At 37.8% G+C, this 24,038-nt stretch overlaps 1 protein-coding gene across 2 annotated transcripts in view; it reads right to left on the bottom strand.

The window, feature by feature from the left end:
- Positions 1–492: 492 nt before the first annotated feature.
- Positions 493–24,038, bottom strand: part of stox2a (storkhead box 2a) — a 48,176-nt gene continuing 24,630 nt past the window's right edge. For both annotated transcript variants that reach the window (XM_026260643.1, XM_026260644.1), the window contains exons 2-4: positions 7,977–8,129; positions 3,418–5,899; positions 493–1,325 (exon numbers count right to left, since the gene is read on the bottom strand). In XM_026260643.1, coding sequence (XP_026116428.1) covers positions 1,124–1,325; positions 3,418–5,899; positions 7,977–8,129 — 2,837 coding nt within the window. In that variant the 3' untranslated portion in view covers positions 493–1,123. The remainder of the gene's footprint in view (positions 1,326–3,417; positions 5,900–7,976; positions 8,130–24,038) is intronic.

Here is a 24,038-nt window from a genome sequence, read left to right as displayed (position 1 = left end):
TCAAGCTACACAAAGACAAGCATGTTTCCAAATCAACAATGACATCCACAATGTCCTGGTTCATGAGACTAGGTATCAAATTCACACCGGCGTAAAACATACACCTGTTTTTGTTTTTTATTTCAAAAGGGAATAACAATAAAAATAATCTACATCTGAATTAAACTGAGACAAAAATGGAATTGAAATCCTTTATATTTTTTGTCTACAGAGAGTGTTTTATTCCCTTAAGAAACAAAGACTGGTGAAACGATCCACAGAAACATGATTACAGACTGATGTTTTTACCTCTTCTTAGGAGAGTTAACTATTCATGACCTGAGATTAAATATGAACTTTAATGAAACAGGTAAATCCATTATGTAGTGTAAAGGTGCATACAAAGCAATTGAATGCACAATAAGTTTGGGTAGTAAAAAAAAAAAATCAGTAGTCCTTTTTAAAAAAAATAAAAAATAAATTTCAGACGAGATCATTCTTTCCACTAATTCAATCTATGCATTGTTTTATTAAGCATGTGAATATGATTCTTATTGTGTCACCAATGTAGCTAACAGTGTCATGAAGAATGTATTTATTTTTAGGAATATTATACAACTTTATGAACCATGAATTAAATGTTGTCAGATTAGAGCTTTTATGCCTCATTTTTTAACTTGTACTGCATACCAATATCACAAATCTGTAAGACCTTTGACCTGCACATCAGCATCTATTTCTAAATGCGTGCATACTTAATCCATTGGCTGGATGATCTCTAATCTGTGATTGACAAAAATACTCTTGAAAACAAAACATTGTTAAATTACCAGTTACTTCAAGCCTATTTTGAAAATAACGGTTGATTCCGACTGGAGAATTTCCTGATTAATTGCTTGTTAAGGTAAATCCTATGATGAGAAATGTCCTTTTCCATGTTTTTCCCCTTTTTTGTTCTTTTTTTTTTTTTTTTTTGCAGTGACCATTTATGCTGTGGGAACAGTCTCTGGAAGCCATGCCTGTGGGTTTAACAGTCCCCATGTAGTCGAGGTGCTTGATGGAGGGATTCACCCAACCTCCTGCACTTAGGCACCCCAACATTGCAGGTCACCCTGACCCTACGTCAACCCAGATGGGGCCCATGTCAGACGCTGGTGATGGAGGCAAGGCAGTTGGGGGATTTCTGCAGTTTCTCAGGTTGCGTGGTAGGGGGCTCTGGGATTGCACGGAAGCTGAATGGGGGGCCGATGCTGGTGGTACCCATGTGGCCTGGACTTAAAGCCAGATTTTGTCGCCGATTACTCTCCACAATACTCGAGGTGTTGGACGCCAGGCTTTCCCGTGTGCTGAGAAAGTGGTGGAAGTGGTGAATTGACCAGAGAAAAAAGAGACAGAGAAAGAAAAAGAGTAGAGTTTAAGACAAGAAAATGGATTCATTATTTTGTAGCATGAGAAACTCAGTAAACCATCGCACAAGGCCTCAGAAAGAGAAAACACATAACCTCACCCTTACCTATGGATTCACTCTGGTTTGCATCATTTTTCAGCTTTTTAAAAACAGTGTACTCCTTTATGACAACAATAATATGTTCAAGCAACTATACCACAAGCACTGACAGCCAACCATAAGAAAGAGAATATATTTTAGGGAGGAAAGGTTTGAAGGAATAAAGGAATCATTTGACAAAATATTAAATCATCATTTACTCATTCTCGTGTGCTATGCCTGTTCCACAGAAAACAAAAGGAGAAATTTTGCAGGTGTTTTACCTGCCTTTGTCCATGAAATTACAATGAGCCGATACTGAAGCTTACACAATTCAAAATGGACTCAAAAGCACCACAAATTATATTATAGGTCCATATGATTGTTTAATACAGACTGTAATTAAAATTTTTATTCACTGAAAATCTACACCTACTGTAGCTCTCGAGTGTATTCACGTGGAATTAGCAAATGTGTTCAAAAGCATTTAATGATTTTGTTTCTTGTGTTTTATAAAGCTTGAAGCTTTCATTGTATTTCACTGTAATTATATGGGGGGAAAAGTTATAAAATACCTTTTTTTGTGTGTGCCATGAAAGAATGTTAGCCGTTCAAGTTTGGAATGACACAAGGTTAAGTAAACAATGACATTTTTGTGAAAACTATTTAGATTAAACTCAGATATTATGTTTTTAACATTACTGCACAGAGAAACATGTAGGTTTTTTTTTTTCTTTTCTTTTCTTTTGCATATCCCACTTTGTATAATTGCATTACTAGCTCTCATCAATCACAAACTAAATTATGTCTATGCACAAGAGCAATGCTGGTGTTTTTCCAGGAGCTGTAAAATGACATCATTGCTAATGTGATGAGTCATCCAGAAAATAGTGAATGAGTGTGTGTGTGTGTGTGTGTGTGTGGTTGTTCATGTACTGCTAGGGGTCTTAAAATTAGAGACATGTGGCAGTTTGTCTTGCAGGTTTTGTAGCTCCTTCACAATGTGACTGGGCCACAACTACAATTTATGGCCTACTTCTATTATCATCAGTACACGATTGCAGAAAGGACAGTAAAATAAATTGCATTACACACATTTTCAAAACATCACAAATAAGTAAGGATTTCGATTCAATACAAAAAAAAGAAAAACTTCTGTGGGATTTTCAGTGTAAAGCTTGGTTTTAACAAACTGACAGACCAGTCAGAAAATAAGATCATTATGAGGTCAAAATTACCAGAGCCTTTTATGTTAAGTATAAGACATTTCCCTCTAACATAAAGTAATTCAAAACACAGGTAAATCACCAGGGATGAATATGAAAATTCCTTCATATTAACATTCTACATTTCCCTGTATTTTATGGAGTTTTCTTAAAGTGTATTGTAAGGAGTAGAGGCAGCACATGTGCAGAACATGTAGGCTCTCTCAGTTATTCTACCCCTGCCATATCTCTCTGAATGAGTCATACAGACACAAGGGGTCTATTTTTAGCAGCTGAAAAAAGTCCTCACCCTCTCACTCATAAAGGGCTTCTGCTAAAACATACACAGCCCTGGGAAACCCACTTAAATGCTGTCTGTGCTGGTTTGTGGCCTTGGCAAAGAAGAAGAGGAAAAAAACAGGCCACATATCACAGTATAAGATATATGTATATGCAACTATGCGCTTCAGACCAAACATAAAAAAATGTTCTAAAACACACATATAAAAAATGACAAATGGAAAACAATATTTCACTTTGTGGGATGTCAGAGAACTAGAGTGGATTCTAACATATTAGCAATTTATATTTTCTGGTGAGCATAATGTTATATTTTATCTCCTCAATAATTAACAATCTTATGTCTTTGGTAATAAGAATTTTTTTTTTTTGATGCATTGAAGAGAATATACACTCAAATATGGGTTTTCAACTCTAGCACCTTCTGTCTATGAAGTGAGTACTTACCGAGGGGAGTTAAACCCACTGTCTACAGTCACACTACTGCTGTCCATGCTGTCCAGCCGGGCCGAGTGAGCCGACTTCTGGCTGTTATTATTCTCGCTCTCTTTAGGGGTAAGCAGAGTCAAGTTGTTCTCAAACTTCCGCTGTAAATCACACTCTTTCTCCCGTTCTAGCAACCACTGCATGGTCCCGCCGCCTCCACCACCGTCTCCAGCCCCTGCCCGCCCCTTTGCTTCTGTCGGGGCAGCCTCTTTATGGGAGGCCTCCTCTGCCTCCTCCTCATCGTCATCATCTGACACGTTGTAATAGTCAAAAGCAGCTTCAGATGTGGAGGGAGCACACGGTTCTGTGCCTGTAGGTGCCGGGGCAGAAGCAGACAAAGAGGCGGAGTTAGGTGGCTGTTGGGTCTCCAGAGTGTCAAGGACCTCGGATGATTTCATGTGCGGAGTCTTACGCAAAGTGCCTGACTTTGAGTAGCTACTGTCCACATAGCTCATAGTCAAAACATTGTGTGGCGGTTTGAACAAAGTGTCCTTACTAAAAATCTCTTTCCTCTTGTCCACCCCGCCACCAGTGCTACCGCCACCTCCCCCGCCCCCTGGGTCAGTGTTGTGTTGGTGCTGTATCAAACGTCCATTGGGCATAGGCTCAGGTGTCTGGCTCGGTGTGGGTTTGCCAGAACCATTGTGCCCCTTGGTGGATGAGTCCTCTTTGTACTCCAAGGGGTGAGGAGAGGTGAGGTGCGGTGTCTGCCGGTCAGCTGGAGAGCCCTTGCGGATTCCGTCAGATGGGGTTAAAGTGTCATGGTCAGATTTGCCCAGAGGCAGCGGGGCAGTAAGGATTGTTTCATTCGATGTATTGCACTGGAAGTAGTCATCAGCCAAAGGCTTCGGCGACAGGGCCTTCAGGTCACTGTAGGCTGGGAGGCTGTCCCTGCTCTTGTTGCGTTCTAGAGGGCTGCAGAGCCTTGAGTCATCTAGACTCAATTTGCCCATATCAGGTACAGACATTTCAGAGCTGAACTTGGCAGCAGAAAACATGATGCACGAGTAGTGCGGGGCCTTCTGAGAGGAGGCCCTCAGCGTCCCGTCATCAGTATAGTAGCGGCTTCTGTCGTCAGGACTGCGGTCGTAATCCTCAACCGTGCCAAGTGTGGAGCTCCCACCTCCCAGCGGGCCCTTGGAGTTGTCCATAGAACGCGATCGCTCTTTTGCCTTGTCGGGCCGCTCATTGCGTGACTTGCGGTCCTGAGTGTGGCTGTGGCTCCGGTGCACTCTAGAATGTGATGTTCCACGTGAAGGCTCAGGGAAAGGCATCTCTGTCCGCCTCTTTGCAAGCTCCCCTGAAACATCCCACTCTGGGGTGACAGGAAAGTGTGACTCAGCAATGTTGGGGTTGCTGTGGACAAGGTAGGCACCACCGCTTCTGCGTTCCACTGTGTACATTCCCTCTCTTGGCGAGCGTACCAGAGAGTGACTGAAAAAACGGTAGTCCCTCTCAAGGCTGACTGCTGGCAGGTCCAGATTGGAGCCCTCAGAGGGGTCTCCCCGAGAAGCCCGCGTCTTGCTGTGCGAACGCGACTTCCCGTGTGGCATGCGCCGGTGGCCTCGGCTTCGGCGACTGCGGGCGCTGTGCTGTGCAGAGGAGCTGGCCTTGCAGCGCTGAGCTCGTTCTTCTTCCAGCCGCTTCATGACAGCTGTGTGACGGGCCACGTTCTCCACCGTCAGGTCTGGGTTGATGCGGCGGATGATCTCCATCTCCACCTCACGAGGGATCGCTGCAGCAGACGGTGTGTCCTCGTCCCTCAATGGCCACTCCTCTGGAGGGAACTGTGCTGAAAAGGTAGCCAGCTGTTTGGTCTTGTCCTTCTTCAAGCTCAAGCGGAACAGCTTCAACCCAAACTTCTTGGACTGCCTTTCACTGCTGACCCCACCGCTGCCCTCCTTCTTCTTGGTCAGTGTGTCTGTCTTGTAAGGGAAGGTGGCGGTCATGCTCTTGCTCTTGTCTGTTGGATCAGGTGGGTGCTGAATGGCAGGTGGAGGGGGTGGGGGTTGTGGGTATGAAGGGGGATCTCCTTTGGGTTCTTTTGGGGATTTTCTTTGAATCGTAGAGGTATGAATGCTGGGCACCTCATCGCGGTAGGCATTATAGGAGTCGCAGTGGTTCTTAGGGTTGGGCCTTTCTCGTATGCAGCCAGAGGTGGAGGGAGTGATGGTTCCAGATTGTGGCGATGTGCATTGCTGTTGAGGTGGTGGCTGCTGCTGTTGCTGCTGTTGTTGTTGCTGTTGTTGCTGCTGCTGCTGCCGCTCTGGATGCCGCTCGTCCAGGTGGTACCACTTGCTATTGCTGCGGATGAGGGAGGGGGTGATGTAGTAGGTCTGTGGAGTAACAATGAAGTAACCTTCTGGTGTGGGGTAGATCTTTCTCTCCCGTACCAACATGTTCAGCGTGTGCCGCAGGATCTCTGGACTCGGAGTGGGCACACCTGAAGACAAAACAACCGCATGTAAATTTCATAATCATTTACATAGTGCTAATGAAAGTGCTGACACAAACTTTTTGGCTAACATTTGTGATATGATAATAATAAATATTCAATCATCAATACCAATTATTATTTCAAAGGAAAAGCTCAACAGGCAAACACTTAAATGTGAAAAATAGAGTGCAAAGTGGGGGGAAAAGGGTGGAAGGAGGAGTAGCAGATTAGTGGGTTCATGTTGATGTCAGCATTATCCAGAATTGCTCCGACGTGCCAAAAGTAGGATTAACCGTTAGTAGCTGTGATCACACAAATTACTACAGAAGGCCAATCAAAAGAAGAGCATTGGTTGCTGATTTATGTCACCACCAATCACAACACACCAGTCATTACCTCATCTTTCATCATCACATCTGTATGCCCCTCAATGTAATAAGACAAAACCTGCCATTGTGACCCTCCTTCATAAGAACTCGTATGATAATAAAATAATGCAATAATAATATTAAAATATTTCCTAATAATTTCAAGAGATTTTATAGTACATCTTGTTTTATCCTTATTTCATTAGACTGGAAATTTGAACTATTTAAGCCTAAGCTGTTTGAGCTAACTGTTCACTAAGAAGTCAGACTGAATACTTGTATAACAATGTTATTGACAACAGAAACACTTTATCAGAAAGTAATGTCAACAATTAGTTAATCATCACTTAACATAATTTAATTTATTATGGTCTATTTTTTTGTTATAAGTTAACCAACTTATGGGCCACTTGGAAACCTTCATGGAGCACCAGTGAAACTAAGAACATATTCTCGATCTCATATTTTGAGATCCACTGTGCTGTGCTTTCAAAGTATGCTTTACATTTTATACACAATTAAGATGGCTAAGTTAGACACTCAAAAATATATATATCATTTGTGGTAAGACCCAGTACTGTGAATGTCTCTCTAAGGTTAATATAACGTGCAAAATAAGTAAACATTGCCTGTAACTCATAGACAAGGAGCACTAACAGGGTAGACTGCACTGCACTGCACTCAAGTCCTCACTTCACCCAAATCAGCTTTTCAGCAATCTCAATCACAGAAACACACACAACGGATAAAGGAGCAGATAATCTGTAACTAGTCAGGGTTAAGTGTTGCCTGCCATTACATCATACATTTCTAGTTGTCATACCAACATGACGCAATTCAGAGCCTTTTTTTTCTTTTTCTTCTTTAAGGGAAGCAGACAGACTCTATTCAGGTGAAGTTTGCACACTTTGCACTTTGATTGACTGACTTCTCTGAATAAAGCTGAGCATCGTAATGTGTACAACAGACCTTTTTTCATTTTTAGATTATATAAAATTTTAGAGGTTTTCTTTTAATATTTTAGTGTACATTTAAAATGCTATATTTACGTTTTTCTTACCTTGGCATTAAATTACAGAAAACAATATTTCTTACAGTGTTTAAAATACAGAGGTTTTTTTTGCTATCGGAGCAAATGAGAATGAGAAATATATCTATATATTTGTTGTAGTTTCCCTTCACCACTATAGAAGTTTACCCAACTATGACAACCTCTGCTTGAAATGTGAAAAGTGTATATAGGGTCAATCTACAGAGACGACAGAAAATAATGGATATTCAGCTGTTTTTAAACTTTTGGAGTTTATAGTGTCATAATGAATGGAATTTCACCAGTACCATGAAATTGTATTGTCCACTCCAAAACAGTCACATAATCAGAACCAACGAAAAAATACTGATTATGGATTTAACCTAGTACTATAATCTCAATTAATATAATGAAGGCAAATACTTGTGGCTTCTGCAAAATAGCAATGTATCAGTCACTAATATAAAAAAAATCTACCGATATATATAGTTTTAAAAAAAATGTAGGATGAGGATTATCCCATTAAAACTTAAATACTTTTTTATTACGTTATGATGACACTTAATATAGTTATGTCTAATATAAAATACAGTTAGAGTGTTTACAGCACTGTGTGTGTGTATGTGTGTGTGTGTGTGTGTGTGTGTGTGTGTGTGTGTGTTCATAAGGGTGTCTGGAGGGTTACCTGGGAAGCAAGTGGCGAGGTGCTCCATCAGCGCATCTTGTGTGACAGGCTTACGGGTAGAGTTCATGGCTGAGATGGCCAGACACAGAATCTCTCCCAGTGGGATGAACTGAGACTGACTGATGGGTGACATACTGATTGGAGATACATCGCCTAGAGAGGAACACACACACAAAATAATGTTCAGTCCTACTATACAAGAACATGCTTGTTTGGCAACTGACTGGTCATTAAATGTCACATTTTTTGATGCAACACAAGCATATAAGAAAATAAAAACCACATAAGATACTGATATCTCCAACAGTTTTAACCTGGAACCAATGAAGATGGAGAGTGGAGAAAGGAGTTTAAGGCATTTTCAAGATGCTATATGGTCACAACAGTGGCGTGAAGGTTATCCAAGGTGTTTGATTGCGTGTTGTCAAATGTGACCTTATACTGACGACTCAGCAATAAGCCCCTCAGCCTGTGTAGGCAGAAGACCCCAGGCCATAAATCAATATTGATCCCCAAAAAACACCCATGCATATTGAGTTTACTAGAAGCTCAACAAATTAGAGCAAATCAAATTTAGACTGGCATCAAATGCCTTCATTTTGTTAGTAAACTGCAAATGAAATATGACAGAACAAGCACATATATGCTTACAAACTCCATGTATTCCCTGTGTAAAGGTTACAAACAGTTTGATAGTGAGAACTGAGTCAGCATTATCCAAACCGGGGATGAATATTGTTATGGATCATTTATACAGTTATTCATACTGAAATGAACTCTAATTGGGGCATGAGATGAGAATTACAATGTATAATTCTTTACCACTGTTAATGAAACAATCATAAATGATACACTTATAGCTTGAAGAGATTTAACTTATGAACAGCAACAGAAAGACTGATCTTGAACAAAAACACTTTAAAACCAGCATCCATAGATCTGTATTGAAAGAAACCACAAAATATCTCCAGAAAAACATATTTTTTACTCTGAGATAAGCCTGACCGACTCCTTTTACCTTTAAATATTATGCTATGCTTCACTTATTAGCTCAGCATGCTAAAAAAAACATAAAACTGGTCCGAGTATAGCGTAAAGGGCAACAAAGGGTCTGAAGCTACGCTGCTAACACTGCAGGATGCAGATAGGATGACATCATCCACACAGATCTGCTGCTCTCCTGGTGTGTGTGTGTGTGTGTGTGTGTGTGTGTGTGCATGTACAGCAGGCAAAAGACCATCACTCAAATCCCAGCTTGTGTGTCTCACTGTTCAAGTAGAGTCTGTACAGACAGCAACGTGCTGCTCGTAACCCCAAAATGACTTACGGAGCATTAGTGACTGATGGGGAGGCTGCTAGCCTAGCGTTGTTTTTGTGAGGTATCAGCATGCTAGAGCTAAATCCAGTTGGCCTCTCTGAATTTTATTGTTTTTACTTCAGTAGGGGGAAGATAGTGGGTGTGTGGATGTGAGAGAGAAAGAAAGCGAGAGCAGGATGGAGGGAGGTGCACAGAGACCCCTCCCTCTGCTTCTGTGCTGCAGCCATCAGAAAAGGCAGCTCTGGCGAATGGACACTTACCCAACATGCTCCACTCCACACAAAGACAGGAGAGGTGTGACCAATCACAAGCAAGCTTCATGCACACCTTTTTTTTTACTCTCCTCCAGCACTGCTCACTGGCACACACACACACACACACACACGCATATCTGCTTGCTCTACCCTCTCCTTCGTCTCACACACACACACACACAAGCTAGTAGGTGGCCTGCTGAATTTGTTGTTATGGCAACGCATCCCAGTTGCTCTCTCTTGTTCCTCAGATGTGTGAGATACGCCAGGATTTCTCTCTCTCTCCAGCACCCACTATTCAGTTTTTCCTGTCTCCATTCCTGCTCTTGTGCTTCACACTCAATCTTGTTAATGAAAAATTGAGGAGAGCATGTTGGCTGCAAGACTAAGCAAAACCTGCTCAAACATAAGGCCCTTTAGGTAAATAACAGCTTTTATATACACACACCTCATCGCTTACTCTGTGGAGTAGTATATAAACATGGAGTAGATAATATAGATTTTTTTATATAAACAAATAATATGTTTGGGAACAGGTGTGAAATGAATGCTTTTATTAAGCATGAATGCATTAAACTTTCTATTTATCATTTTAAAAAATGATAAGAAATGTTGAGTGCTCACTCAACATATGAGAATGATTTCTGAAGAGCCTTGTGAACCTGAAGACTGAAGTAAACTTAGGTTTGTCGAAAAAAAAAAAATGTTATTTTAATTATAATATTATTTCAGAATATTACTGTTTTTACTCTGTTTTTTTATTAAATAAATAAAGTACTTATTTTAAACCATTTTAAAAATCTTACAGATATAAAATGCAAGGTTATTATTCTTCCGCCTATTAATATTAGTGTTCCTGTGGCTCAAGTGGTAGAGCATTGAGTTAGCTGTGCAAGGTTGTAGGTTTGATTCCCAGGGAACACGTTAGGTAAAAACTGTTAGCCTGAATGCACTGTAAGTCATTTTGGATAAAAGCATCTGTTAAATGGATACATTTATTTTTAATTTAATAAGAGTGTAGAACAAAAAAAAAAGTTTTTTCCACCTGTAATCTCTTTAAATTCTCAATCTCAGTGTTGCCAGATGTATAATACTTATTGTATTTGTACAATAATTTTGACCTCTGTACAATGTACAATCAATAATAAAAAAAAAAACCTCTGATGTACGATAATTTCAGAATTTTATGATACTTCAAATGATGGTGGTTATAATCGTAGGGCTTTTTATACTCACTGATCATGAACACGTCAGATTGCATTAAGAATGCAGGACGGTGCCCAGTTTTTAAGCTGACGAGCAGTATTGAGGTCCATGGTGACATCAAATCTGTACCGCAAAAGGACCCCCTCAACATCTGGCAACACGCAGGCTTCCAATGACAGCGACTCAGAGGTCCAGTTTAGACCTTCCTACTAAGGTACGCCTAGTTATTTATCTATTATGATATTTGCAGGTCATTTCATAAATCGCTGTATTCTGTACATTCGACTTGTATATGATCATTTTCTTCCAAATACGATACTTTTGAGCTTCTGGTACAATACTTGGATATTTCCATATCTGGAAACACTGAATTTCAGAGCACAAAATACTGAAGTTAGGTGATTCCATCTGTGGCTGGTCAAGGTAAACAGACACCTATGATCACAAACAGGAATATGAATAGCACAAACAAACAGCTTACTTTGCATAGAATTGTACACTTAAATTTAAATTAGAAAAAATTAGAAAGAAATGTATTCTTCTGTTCTGTTTGGTGTCAGAGAGACTCCAAGGCTGTTTAAACAGCTAAAAAACATATTTAACATCATTTTACCAGGATGATACTATAATTAGAACTGATAGAGAACCCAGATATAAAACAAAATGCACACTATTAGTATTTGCATGTGTAGACCTTTAACAGTGGGGACTTAGGGACTGCAAACAATTTAAACTAAAGGGGGGGGGGTTCAAATGGTCTCAAATTAAGCACTCTAGTCTTTGTACAACTTGTCTTGTATGGCTTCAAGCACATCTGAGGTGACGTCATCCCACTGGGCAAAAAAAAGGAAGAAAAAAGAGACCAAGAGAGGAAGAATGAGAGAGAGTGAGATCAAGAGATGAGAGATAATTTACTGTGTTATAACAATCATTGTATCATATTCTAAAATTGTTTAACTATGTTGTCCAAGGCTTGCTGCTAATATAATAATCAACGAAAATAGAAAACAGTGCAGAGATGCTGGCTTTACTGAAATATGTCTTTAATAACTCACCAGATGGCACTAAACAAAACTATTCATGATAGTTAGTGTAATGTGGATTTAAACTAGGATCATTTGTTAAACATAAAACCTAAATGCAGGTGAATCAAGGTGATTAACTAATTTTTGGTAAATTTCCCTCTCCAATTCCTGCAAAATGATTTACTGATGTGAATGTATTCCCCATGCCATTTGCAGTGCCCTTCAAAGATAAAATGTCTTGGGAAAATCTAGAAATCTGGAACCTCACTTAAAATGTCTGAATAACCTGTGAAGTCCACTTTGTAAGGCACGGTTGAACGACTGGTACACTAGTCAACCATTCGGTTCCTCACTATGGATGGCCTATAAAAATAAAATATTCACATTTAAAATATTTAAATATTCAAGTTAAAATATGATTCTACTGATAGAAATTGTGATATTAATTATGATTAACTATGCAGGCCAGTGTGCTTTCCAACAATGGGGGAAGAAGATGCAAACCTAACCTTAGATTCACCATCATAGCCTTATGAAACTCAGGTAGAAGTTTGACTGAAGCAACACTAGATGGAGGCAGGAATCCAAAATGTCCAAAATCAAATGGAAAGAAAAGGACAGAAGCAAAATATTTTCTTCTCAGCTAAATTAATTTATTAATTAAATCTCCTATCTTTCATTCATTTAAGGCTGTCACTCTGTTTTGAATATTCAACGTGTTTTAAATATTTAACAAATGCTTATTCGAATATTTTTCCATCTGAAAATTGATCTTCCTGAATTACTGTATCATTTGATCCAATGTGAGAAATCAAGGCCAATTTTCTAGACTAACTGGCACCTGAATATGCTCAATCAATTCATGGGTGCTACACCAACACTGAGAGAAGATGGAGGCTTGGTCACCTGACTAATCTCCTTGGTGATCTATGATGTAAACAATGAGTGGGAGTGAGTGAATATGGTTCAGTGGAGCACAGATTTGTTAACTATTTGATATGTAAAACATATGTTCGTGGCCTTTTTAAGACTTGATTTTTTTATGATCATTTTTAATTCATATATATATTCAGGTACATATATATATATATATATATATATATTTACACACACACAAAAACGTTACTAAAAGTCGTTCACTAAAAGTTGCTCATTAAAAGTCCTCTTGTTTTCCTTGATAGAAAACCTCAAGCTTCCCTTGAAGACGAGACGTGTCTATACAGAAATGGATAAATCTACAAACAGATTCAACTTTTAACAACTAACAATGTTCTGTTGATCTGAACAATGGAATAATTCATCACAATTCTGTAATCAGATCGTTGCTCAACTCAGGTACATCTTGTGCTTTGTTAGCTCTACCTCTAAAACAAGTACCAAGAAACAAAGAAAGAAAGCGAGAGAGAGCCTTTACCTAAATCCTCACAGCTGCCCACTGAACGAGAGGTGACCTCATTTTTTGTCAGGGAGGACACAAAAGATCCGTCTCCATGACAACAAACCAGAAAAAAAGTGTTTGCTTGTACACACCAAATGTGGCCAGCACTACCCTTGGAGCCCTATTGTATAGGCCATGCTTTCCACTTGTGCTATGGTGCTGTTCACTCGGAGAAGGGCTGTAATAGTTGAGGCACAGATCAAAAGCCAAGTGCAAAACAAAATCTTTCAGCCAAATTTGTCCAAACCTGCATGAATTTCTTTCTTCTGTTGAACACAAAAGATATTTTACAGAATTCTGCACCAATCAGTTGCATGTAGTCATTGACTTCCAAAGTATAAAATAGTTCTGGGCGATATGCTCAATTATCATCTCGTCCAAGCATTATCTTGTGAGATTGACGAAACATGATATCATCATGCCAATTTATTTCATAACTTAGTTTCCTAATTTGTAACTTGATGATTTAATAACAGCATTGTAAGTTACTAATTCTAATGCTTGCATTTTCAGCTACAGAAAACGAGCAAAAAACATCATCACTGACTTCAGTCCATCTAATGTTTATGTACCTTAAAAAACAAGCTGTCTACACCGTGATGAATAAATATCTTATACTTACATCACACATAAATCTGCAGTTTGTTGTTTATGATGAGAAAATTAGCAAGAGAGCAGAATTCATTCAGCGAGCGCTGAACAACAAAACTCTGGAGTTTTAGCGATGGCTCATCTGAACGCCTCTGATTGGCCACTGTATTCATAAGCTCAATCAAATCGTGTGTGATTGGTTATAACGTGCAACATTATAAAAACACGTAAAAGGAAATATTAAGGAATAAATAAGCCCTAATATTAATTAGATAATATTACAACCCTGATAATAGTAATAATAACAATCTTGATATCTTAACAGACATTAGCCACAAGTGATATCTCTGACTATCGTCAATACATGATACTATCGTCTATCGGCACAACCCTAGTGTGAAAAAAGTGTGGTCTGGCTACCAACTTTCTTTAAAATATCTTCACTTTAAAATAAATTCAAGAAATTCATGCCAATTTGGAACAACATGCGGGTGAGTAAATGATGACACAATTCATTTTTGGGTAAACTATCCCCTTAACACCAACAGTTTACTTGTCGATAGAGATCCACATTAACATATATGGGTTCATATACTACAAAATAAAATACTGGCCATATATCCCTATACATCTATCTATATAGTATCACAGTCACCCTCTCCCACACATTAAGCGCACCCACGAATTATATCACGTCCCATATGGCAGCCCAGCAGCTTCAAACTAGTTCAACTCCACCCATAAGACACACATCCACACACTCTCTCTCTTTCTGATGGGTAGGTAATGGATTAAGGTCAGCAGACTGACTAAAACAGGTTGTTGGACAGACTTAAGCCTTGTTTACGTGTAGCCACGTCAGAGTGCATCACAAATGCCTGTAAAACGCAGTCCTCAGTGAGGATGAAAACATCTTGGTTACATCAGCAGTATATTCACAGCTTGTTTGAAAAGTGTGGGTGAAGATAACTGCTTTAAAAGTACTCATCCTACACACACCTCTCTGGGTGGGGAGGAACAGCCAGAACATGTGTGAGTGTGAACATATGTGAGTTGATCATAATCATCCTAAATAGCTATATAACTTATTACTTTAAATTCATATTTAGGACATCTGAGTGGCTTAACCCATGTGACATACAGACTTTGAGCTGGCAGTCAAAAGCAAAGCAGGAAACGTGTTAGCTAAACCAATATCGTTTTAGTGAGAAAAGAAGTAGTATAATGTTCCACCAATCATTTTCTCAGCCTCATTTTGTAAATAATCCATTTAGCCTTTCTCTTTTAATTTAGACCAGTCTTTATTAGGGTCCTAGGCCAAGCTTTGTTACAAACAGATGGGAATATTGAGCTCTCAATTAGTAATTCATTCAGTTTTGCAAAACTCCAAGTTTGTTTAAAAAAAAAAAACATTTAAAAAGCCAGATACTGACAGAAATTCACCATAAAACAATGTTGGCAATGTTTCAGTTATTACAGGATAGCATATTAGTGCCTGTATTTTTTAGAACCTACAACCATATATTCCATCAAGTAATAACATTTACAAAACATTTTACTTGAACAACCATATCATAATTTGGCTGTCCATGAAACATGGCCAACACTCATGTGTAGACACCATGCAGGATCATACACACAAAGACAAAATGCCATCAGAGTAACATGAGACACTAAAATAATGCAGTAAACATTAACTAAACAACATAAATGTCTCTAATATACAATAATAATAAGACAAATGAGACGATACAAAATTGCTTTTATAAAATTTAGTCATATCTGATGTGTCTTGCAGGGACTTCTGTGAAAGTCTTTTTATTTATTTCATTTTATTTTATAAAGTAATTCAGTTTTTACTTGCAAAAGTTTCTCATATGGTTTTACTGGGGGGGGGGTTGTCAGTAAAAAAAAAAAATTATATAAAATTATATGAATTATAATATTTTTACAGTTTACTTAGCAGAATATCAGACCCGCTTTCTGTAAAACCATGATGCATTTTAAAGGAGTTCAATATGTAAGCATGTGTGCAAAGTATGTTCTGGAAATATACTACACCAGCCACATGCTGCTTTGCACATGATTTTCAATATACCACTACAATGAGTGTCCTTTCCAGCTTTTAAAAAAATGCTGAGCATTCACTAATAAGAGCTTGCAGTATGTTGTTAGTGCAGTAGCATTTGTCCAAAGAAATATATCCCCAGAGCCCCTCTACATTCTGCATCCCTTTGATTATTTCTAAACTTTTTAGGGTCTTGGCTTTATCTGGTAAAACAAGTGAAATACTTTTATTCAGCATTACACCAATGAATTAAGTCTGATGATGCAAAGCACTGTGTACGCTAGGCAGCAGGGTAAATGCGTGGCTGCGGCTAGCGTAGCCTAGCACTGCCTCAGATGAGCGTATACAGACTGCTGGCCACTACTCCACTGCACTGACATACTTTCATCCTGCAAATCTGCGTCATATGCCACAGCCACCGTATGAACTTTATAAAAGAGACATTCTAGCTGTGGAACATTGGTTTATGTGTCTTCAATAAAACATGCTATTGAATGTGAAATTTTGGACCAAAATATTAAGTTTAGCAGTCAAGGTCACCATGAATTGAAATCAATGGCAGTCTACGTTATGGTATTGACTGGTCTGGCTAGCTTGTGCCAAAACTGAGTTCAAACCAGCTCCCTGAACAACCCAAATTTATCCACAGATCATCTGATACTGAGAAAGAACTAGACAATGGAAACATCATTGTGGACATTATCTCTAAACGTTTCAGATTAAAGTTACTGTTTAAAATGTTGTAACAACAATGAGTGAAAAAAATTTGACAAGAGTATGTTTTTTATCTAATACAGCTGCTTAAAAGTTACCCACCTTCACTTTTATGGCAAAATAAATATACCCTAAACAAAACTAAAAAGATTTGAGCTCTCTATAAAAAAAATCCCCCATCATATAACCACAAAAAAGCAAACTACAATCCCAATTTTCTGAGATATTGGTCTCTGAGGCAGATTCTGTGGCACTGAAATTCCAAATTAAACCAGGGCAAGATGAAAAGAGAAATCGTAAAGCATCAGATCATGCAAAGACCAAGTGTAAATGCCCTCCAGGATATATTTGAGTCAGGCCATAAAAGTAAACTTCAATCTTCGTGAACGTAACTACACATGAGTGAGCAGTCAGGGTTTGAGTTTGCTGGAATAAAACATGGCTGCAAAAAGTTTTGCACTGCAATCAATTGATAATTCACGTGTAAATCAGTATATTGACAAAACTGATAAATCATTTTTAAAATCATCAGCATTGACCAATACTTTTTTTTTCTTGTTCTTTTTTTTACAACATGCAAGGCTTTTATTTTGACAGCGATGAGAATGCCAGCACCAGAGCTCACAGAGATTCCCTTCTTCATCTTCAGTGATTTACTGTCTCGGTTTAACAGTTCTTTGTAATAAAATATAAGACAGAACAGTTAAATTGTTATAGTGTGACAATGTTTCTATTATTAGTAATAACATTAAAACAGCCAAATGCATATGTAGTAGCAAAGAAGTTTGAAAAACAACTTAGATTTTTTTTCATAATCTGAAAACTTATTTAAGCTAAACTTTAAATAAACCAAATTTCTAATAAGTTCTCAGATTTTTGGACCTCATTGTATCTAAGGTATAGTTTGATGAAACTGGACAAATCTGAAGGCCCGGGTAGGGGTCGGTGATATGACCAAAATTAGAATTATCATTATATAGTTATTTTTGCTTTAAAAAAGGTCTTTTTGATACCATAGAAATTTCACAATTATTGTAACCAGTGTCAATATCACAAAAAAAACTAATATTAGCCTAAATAAAAACAAAAAAGGCTCACTCAAGACAAATAAACAGTCAGCGATTAAGAATAAGAAACTAAATTTCAAGCAACAGAACAAAAAACTACAATAAATAAGAAATGCTACATACATAGAAAAAGTTCATTTATTTCAGTAATTCAACTCAAATTGTGAAACTCGTGTATTAAATTAATTCAATGCCCACAGACTGAAGTAGTTTCAGTCTTTGGTTCTTTTAATTGTGATGATTTTGGCTCACATTTAACAAAAACCCACCAATTCACGATCTCAACAAATTAGAATATGGTGACATGCCAATCAGATAATCGACTCAAAACAACTGCAAAGGTTTCCTGAGCCTTCAAAATGGTCTCTGAGTTTGGTTCACTAGGCTACACAATCATGGGAAAAACCGATGATCTGACAGTTGTCACACAAGGAGGGTAAGCCACAAACACTCATTGCCAAAGAAGCAATGAACAGAGTGTTGTATCCAAGCATGCTAACAGAAAGTTGAGTGGACGAAAAAGTGTGGAAAAAAAAGATGCACAACCAACCGAGAGAACCACAGCCTTATGAGGATTGTCAAGCAAAATCGATTCAAGAATTCCGCTGACCAGCTTTTTGTAGATGATTATTTCATTTTACAGCAGAATTTGACATCTGCCCATACTGCCAAAAGCACCAAAACTTGGTTAAATGACCATGGTGTTGGTGTGCATGACAAAATTTACAATTACATCACAATTAAAAGAACAAAAGACTCAAAAGTACAGGCTGTGTGCATTGAATTTATTTAATACACAAGTTTCACAATTTGAGTTGAATTACTGAAATAAATGAACTTTCCCACCACATTCTAATTGATGCTCCTGTACACTGTATAAACTAATGTAATCAAATGTATAAAAACACTGCATATTCTTCACTGTGCAAATTAAATACATATTATTTAAAAAAAAAAAAGTTACAACAGTGATTTAGTCAAGAGCAGTGAGATTTTCTTTTTTTGTTGTTTGATTAAAACGAATGACAGACAGCAGGAATATTAAGAGCTGCCCAGATGCAGTATACTACTAGGTGTGAGTTTTTTTTATCAGCTGTTTGCTTTCAGTCAAGACCTAAATTACTGTGTTAACAAGGATACTTGCAAATACTGGTATTTTTACTCAGTTCAAAACACCTGTGCTCTATGAGTACCATCTTCAAGTGCACGCACCTCTGTCAGGTGGTCTCTCAGACAGCATGCATATATAGTGAAATTAGTTATTTCACTGCTGATTGGATTGCATTTCAACAACTTGTTTTTAACCGCAATGCTTAAAAACGCATGTAAATGACAATTTTTGGTGTGTTATAGCATGTAACCACCATTCGACAATCGAAATGAAGAGACGAAAGTTGAAAATCTCTACCACTTGACAAATTTTTAGTGGTAAATCATGTCTACCGGTATACTGCCAACCCCTAGGCCCAGCTATGCTTCTCATTCCAAGTTCAACTTAATCTCATCCAGTCATAACTGCACAGTATATATACTAAATATATACTTCACCACGTATGAGTGCGGAGGAAAAGTTTGCCATGTGTACAGTGAACTTTCTGTCTTAACTTTCACCTGGTGCCTGTGCTGTTGTAAAAGCATACATAAAAATTGGGCTGCACATGAAGAGTTTGCGAAGACATCCGCGGACACTCCTGAGAACAAAGATTATGTCACCTGAAGTATCCTTTGGGCCTTACATCACTCAACAAGAGTTTCCTCTTCTAGAGACCCAGCGAATCAATCTACAGCAAAAGGAACACATAGCTCTATTATACTAAACTTCAAACTATAAGTAATATAATCTTTTAATTTCTCAAGTCCAGTAGGTCCTGACTCTTAACAGCATAGTGGTCCAAGCTATAACTGAAAATAGAAAAAGGGGGTAGAGCTGAGTGCATAGGATGGTCCCCTCAGACTAGGCCCAGACTCTCTGCTGACCTACTTCCATCTGAAGACAAGAAACACAGTCGTGTACTCTGTAGCCAACACTACTACAGGCACATTAACTGAATACAGAGGTAATGAAGATACCATCATACCATAAGCGCAGCCCTCCATGATACTATAAGGATTTGTTATAACCTTCAGGCCTGATGCAAAATGGAAACCAGCGTTCTTTACTACTCAATGGAAAGGTCAAATATCGCTATTTAGGACAGACTGTAAACGAACACTGCTTTAAATGGGGGTCAATGCAGAATCTTCACTTCATGCTGTATGTCAGCTTGCAGTCCTACTTCTGTGGCCTGATTGCTTGCCATTCGTTCATCCCTCCCTTGCTCATGCTCTCATTCTCTTCTCAATCATCTCATGCAAATCCTGCATACAGTCCCACTAGTGATGTCAGCATCTGGGATGTCCAGAACTGGGGTGGATATTTTTAGCCTGGTGCAACGAGTAATAGAACATGTAGAACAGAGAAAGAGAGAAAAAATAGAACGGCCGAGTGAATCTGTGTTGTGAGGATATAATGAGATGGTCTATATTAAAATAGGTGTGTGTGTTTATGAAAACAGGGAAAGCTAGAGGCACTTTATGAGGACTTGTGCAAGGCACAAACATCTTTCACACATGCATATGCGTGTCATTTTTAATGCTAAAGATCCCAAAGGCTTAACTGAGTTTCTCATAGTGGCTGGATGATTTCTACAAATCTATCCGCTGACTGTAGGCGGAGACCAGATATTTATTTGAGCACAGCCTCTTCTATTTCTCTCTTTCTCCTCTACGCACATTACTACAGAGGCCGGGCTATTACTGCACCAGCATGGCCTCGTTTCTCTCCCACACCTAAATTGGGGACTCTGTCACAGCTGGGCCGGTGCGTACGTGCAAGTATGTGTAGTTACTTTGTGCCACTAAAATTACACCCAAAACAGGCAAGCAAGATGATACCCTTAATCAACATGAAATCAACTGATACTATTTATTTTCTTACTACACACTGAATTATAGGAACAAGTTATTCAAAACAGGAAAATGCTATTGGGTTGTAATATGTGACCCTGGACCACAAAACCAGTCATAAGGGTCAATTTCTCGAAACTGAGATTCATTTACTCATTTATACTAATACTATACTTATCATCTGATGATGTATGGTTTGTTAGAATAGGGTAATATTTGGCCAAAGATACAACGATTTGAAAATGTTGAATATAAGGGTGAAAAAAAAAAAAAAAAAAACAGTGTGAAAATCATCTTAAAAGTTGTCCAAATGAAGTTCTTAGCAATGTATATTACTAAATAAAAATTCGATTTTGATATGTTTATGCTATGAAATTTATGAAATATCTTCATGGAACATGATCTTTACTTAATATTCTAATGATTTTTGGCATAAAAGAAAAATCAAGAATTTTGACCCATACATTTTTTTTATTTTGCTAAAAATATAACCCAGCAATTAAAGACAGGTTTTGTGGGCAAGGGTCACATAATTTATCAAAATGAAGTAACATTTAAATTATTTTCCTCTTCTGCTTACATCACATTGGTCAACAGCCAAATAGTTACTTGGGCATTGATTTAGTAAACTTGTATTTAGTGTGGTTCAAATTTGCTATGTAACACCCATTTATCCATTCACTCTTACAAAAAAATGTTTTTCAAATAACTTTTCCCATTTATCAAAGAAACCTGAAAAACAGCTGGCTTCACTTATAATATCATTAGGCTCCAGAGGTTAGTCAAGGATAGGTGTGTACTGCGATTAACCTGTGCTAGCAGGTAAAGGTAGCATAACTTTAAGGAAAATCTTGACACCTACTGTAGGTGACCACACAGTAAACTTGTTGTTAAAATGACGCCATCCTGAAAAGGATGTAAGGAAACAAAGGAGTTTTTGCTGCACTGATTTATGCTGCAGTTACAGAGCTTTATTACAAAGTCTCTTGTGCTCCAATTAAGTCATCTGAAGTCGATAACGAATACATATATTTAGTATATACTAAATATGACATGCTACTGTAGCTGTGTTAGCACCATTAATGAGATTTAACAGCTATGACAGAGGGTAGGTTTTTAGCAAATAAGGATTTAAAATTCCAAAATAGGCTCAATGGAACAACATCTCTACCTACATTTTTGTTGCAAAACTCCAGAAAGTACCTATTATTAGTGTTTTGTTTGACACAATTCATGGATACAGGGGCAGATTATTAATAATGACTTCAAAACTGTCCACAATCACCTCCTGTCCATAATCACCTCAAAACTGTCCATGGTTTATAAACGAATAAATTTTCATGTTTGCATCAGATGTTCAGCTCCACACGTATGGCTTTTCTCATGTAGTAAACATGCTTGATAGCTTACCTGGTATAGCATTGTAGCAGCAAAAAAAGACCTTAATGTCTTGTAAAAAATACCTACAATTGTTTGGTTACTTCAGACAGTTTATTTTATCTAATGTTTGCTTTTGCTATTGGTTGCATTAAACTATTAGTTTCACTCACAGAACAACTTCCAAACTACCGCAATAAGTACAATAACCTGTGTAATAAAAGACTGCTAAATTCAAGTTCATATGTTTCAGAAGGAAAAAAAAAAACACTTTTATAACCATTCACTGAGCGTTTCACATTAAAGGTACAAGTTGTAGGACCTGCTACTAGATGGCGCACTATCAAAACAATAACAATCGCGTGGTTTGATGACGCTAAGAAGGAGCGTGGAATGATGGGATTTGTTGTCTTTTACCCAAGCGCTGATGGCCATAAAATCAAACGGAAACATAAATCATGGATTTAACGTGAGTTCAACATTTTGCACGAGTAGATTACATACAAAGTGAATGCAAAGATGCGATTAGACTATGGATGCGTACTCGTGCGGGTCTAGAGACGCGATGCCAGGTGTTTGGCGCCCCATAATACTAATCTTGCTGATCGTTATAATAGCATACGTTTTCTGTAAAGATACAAATCAAAACAACTCACATGTCGAGTAATACACAAGCGAGATCGGCATTTTTTTCTAGTTGAAGTTTGTCGCGAAGCAAAACGTCAGCTTCTAAAACACTTAGCTGTAAAAGCTGAAAAACTATTGGCACTTTAAAAAGTGAGACCTGAAAAAAAGTGATAATTCAAGTTCATTTTTTATCTGGCTTGGAGTACAGACAATTTAAACCTCATATGGTGAACTCTAGCCTATTTTGTGGCACTTTCCATGGGTTAAAAAATAGGGTCTAATGCTTGGGGACATCCACCTTTTTAGCATATGTTCAATGAAAGAAGGTACTTCAACTTCACAAAATGATTATGATTGTCAGCCTTTAAAGCTGCAATAGTTAACTTTTATAAAAATATATTTTTTACATATTTGTTAAACCTGTCATTATGTCCTGACAGTAGAATATGAGACAGATAATCTGTGAAAAAATCAAGCTCCTCTGGCTCCTCCCAGTGTTCCTATTGCCATTTGCAGTTACGGACCGCTCCCGGTAAGAAAACAACCAATCAGAGCTGTGGTCCGTTACTTTGTTTGTATTCAAAATGTAGAAAAATGTATATAATAAGCGAGTACACCATGAATGCATTTTTAGCTTGTCCTGAATCACTAGGGTGCACCTATAATAAGTGTTTATATTCTGACTATTTTAGATTGCTTCGCGGGTATCGCAGAGGAGTAACCCAGTACCTTTGTTATTCTTCATAGACATAAACAAAGAGAAGTAGTTCCGGCTACGATGTTCTTCCGCAAGACGCAAGCAGTTCTGTTTATTAACCGCTAGAGCGTCAAAAGTTACCGACTAAAGCTTTAACATAAAAAAAAAAATTACTAGTTTATTTTGTTTAAAAAAAAAAAGAGAGAGAAGAAAAAAATGGACAAAAAGCAGTTTAAATCTTTGATTTGTGTGATTAGCAATGAACATTAAATTAAACTTAAAATACAAATGACATTTATCAAATCACTATGGCAGAATGGGTAATAAGTGCACAGATTTTGCCTTAAATTAAGGTTCCACTCAGTAAAGGTTAGCTGATTTAGGCTAAAATGTTACTGATTAACTTCATTTCCCAATACTCAGAGAGAAAATATTTGTTTGATCATCAATTTTCATGATAATCTAGGTAAAAGGGTTAAATTCTCTAATTTTACGGATGCTATGAATACAATTTACTTAATTTTGTAGGTAATTTGTAGGTGACTTGCCTTTAAGCTATGTTGTAGAAAGAGGTTTGCCTTAGTTAAAAAACAAGATTTAATACAATAAACTGATTATCAATTTGACAGATGCAAAATTGTTACATCAATTATTTTATTGTTGGATAGAGCCTTGAGGGTGGGATTATATTTTATTAAAGAAATCGAATAATTCTTACAACAAAACATGGAACT

The sequence above is a fragment of the Carassius auratus genome, unplaced genomic scaffold, assembly GCF_003368295.1.
Source record: "Carassius auratus strain Wakin unplaced genomic scaffold, ASM336829v1 scaf_tig00215565, whole genome shotgun sequence".
NCBI classification, from domain to species: Eukaryota; Metazoa; Chordata; class Actinopteri; order Cypriniformes; family Cyprinidae; genus Carassius; species Carassius auratus.
The sequence above is the reverse complement of the archived record's forward strand: the minus strand, read 5'-3'. Positions and strand labels throughout refer to the sequence as shown.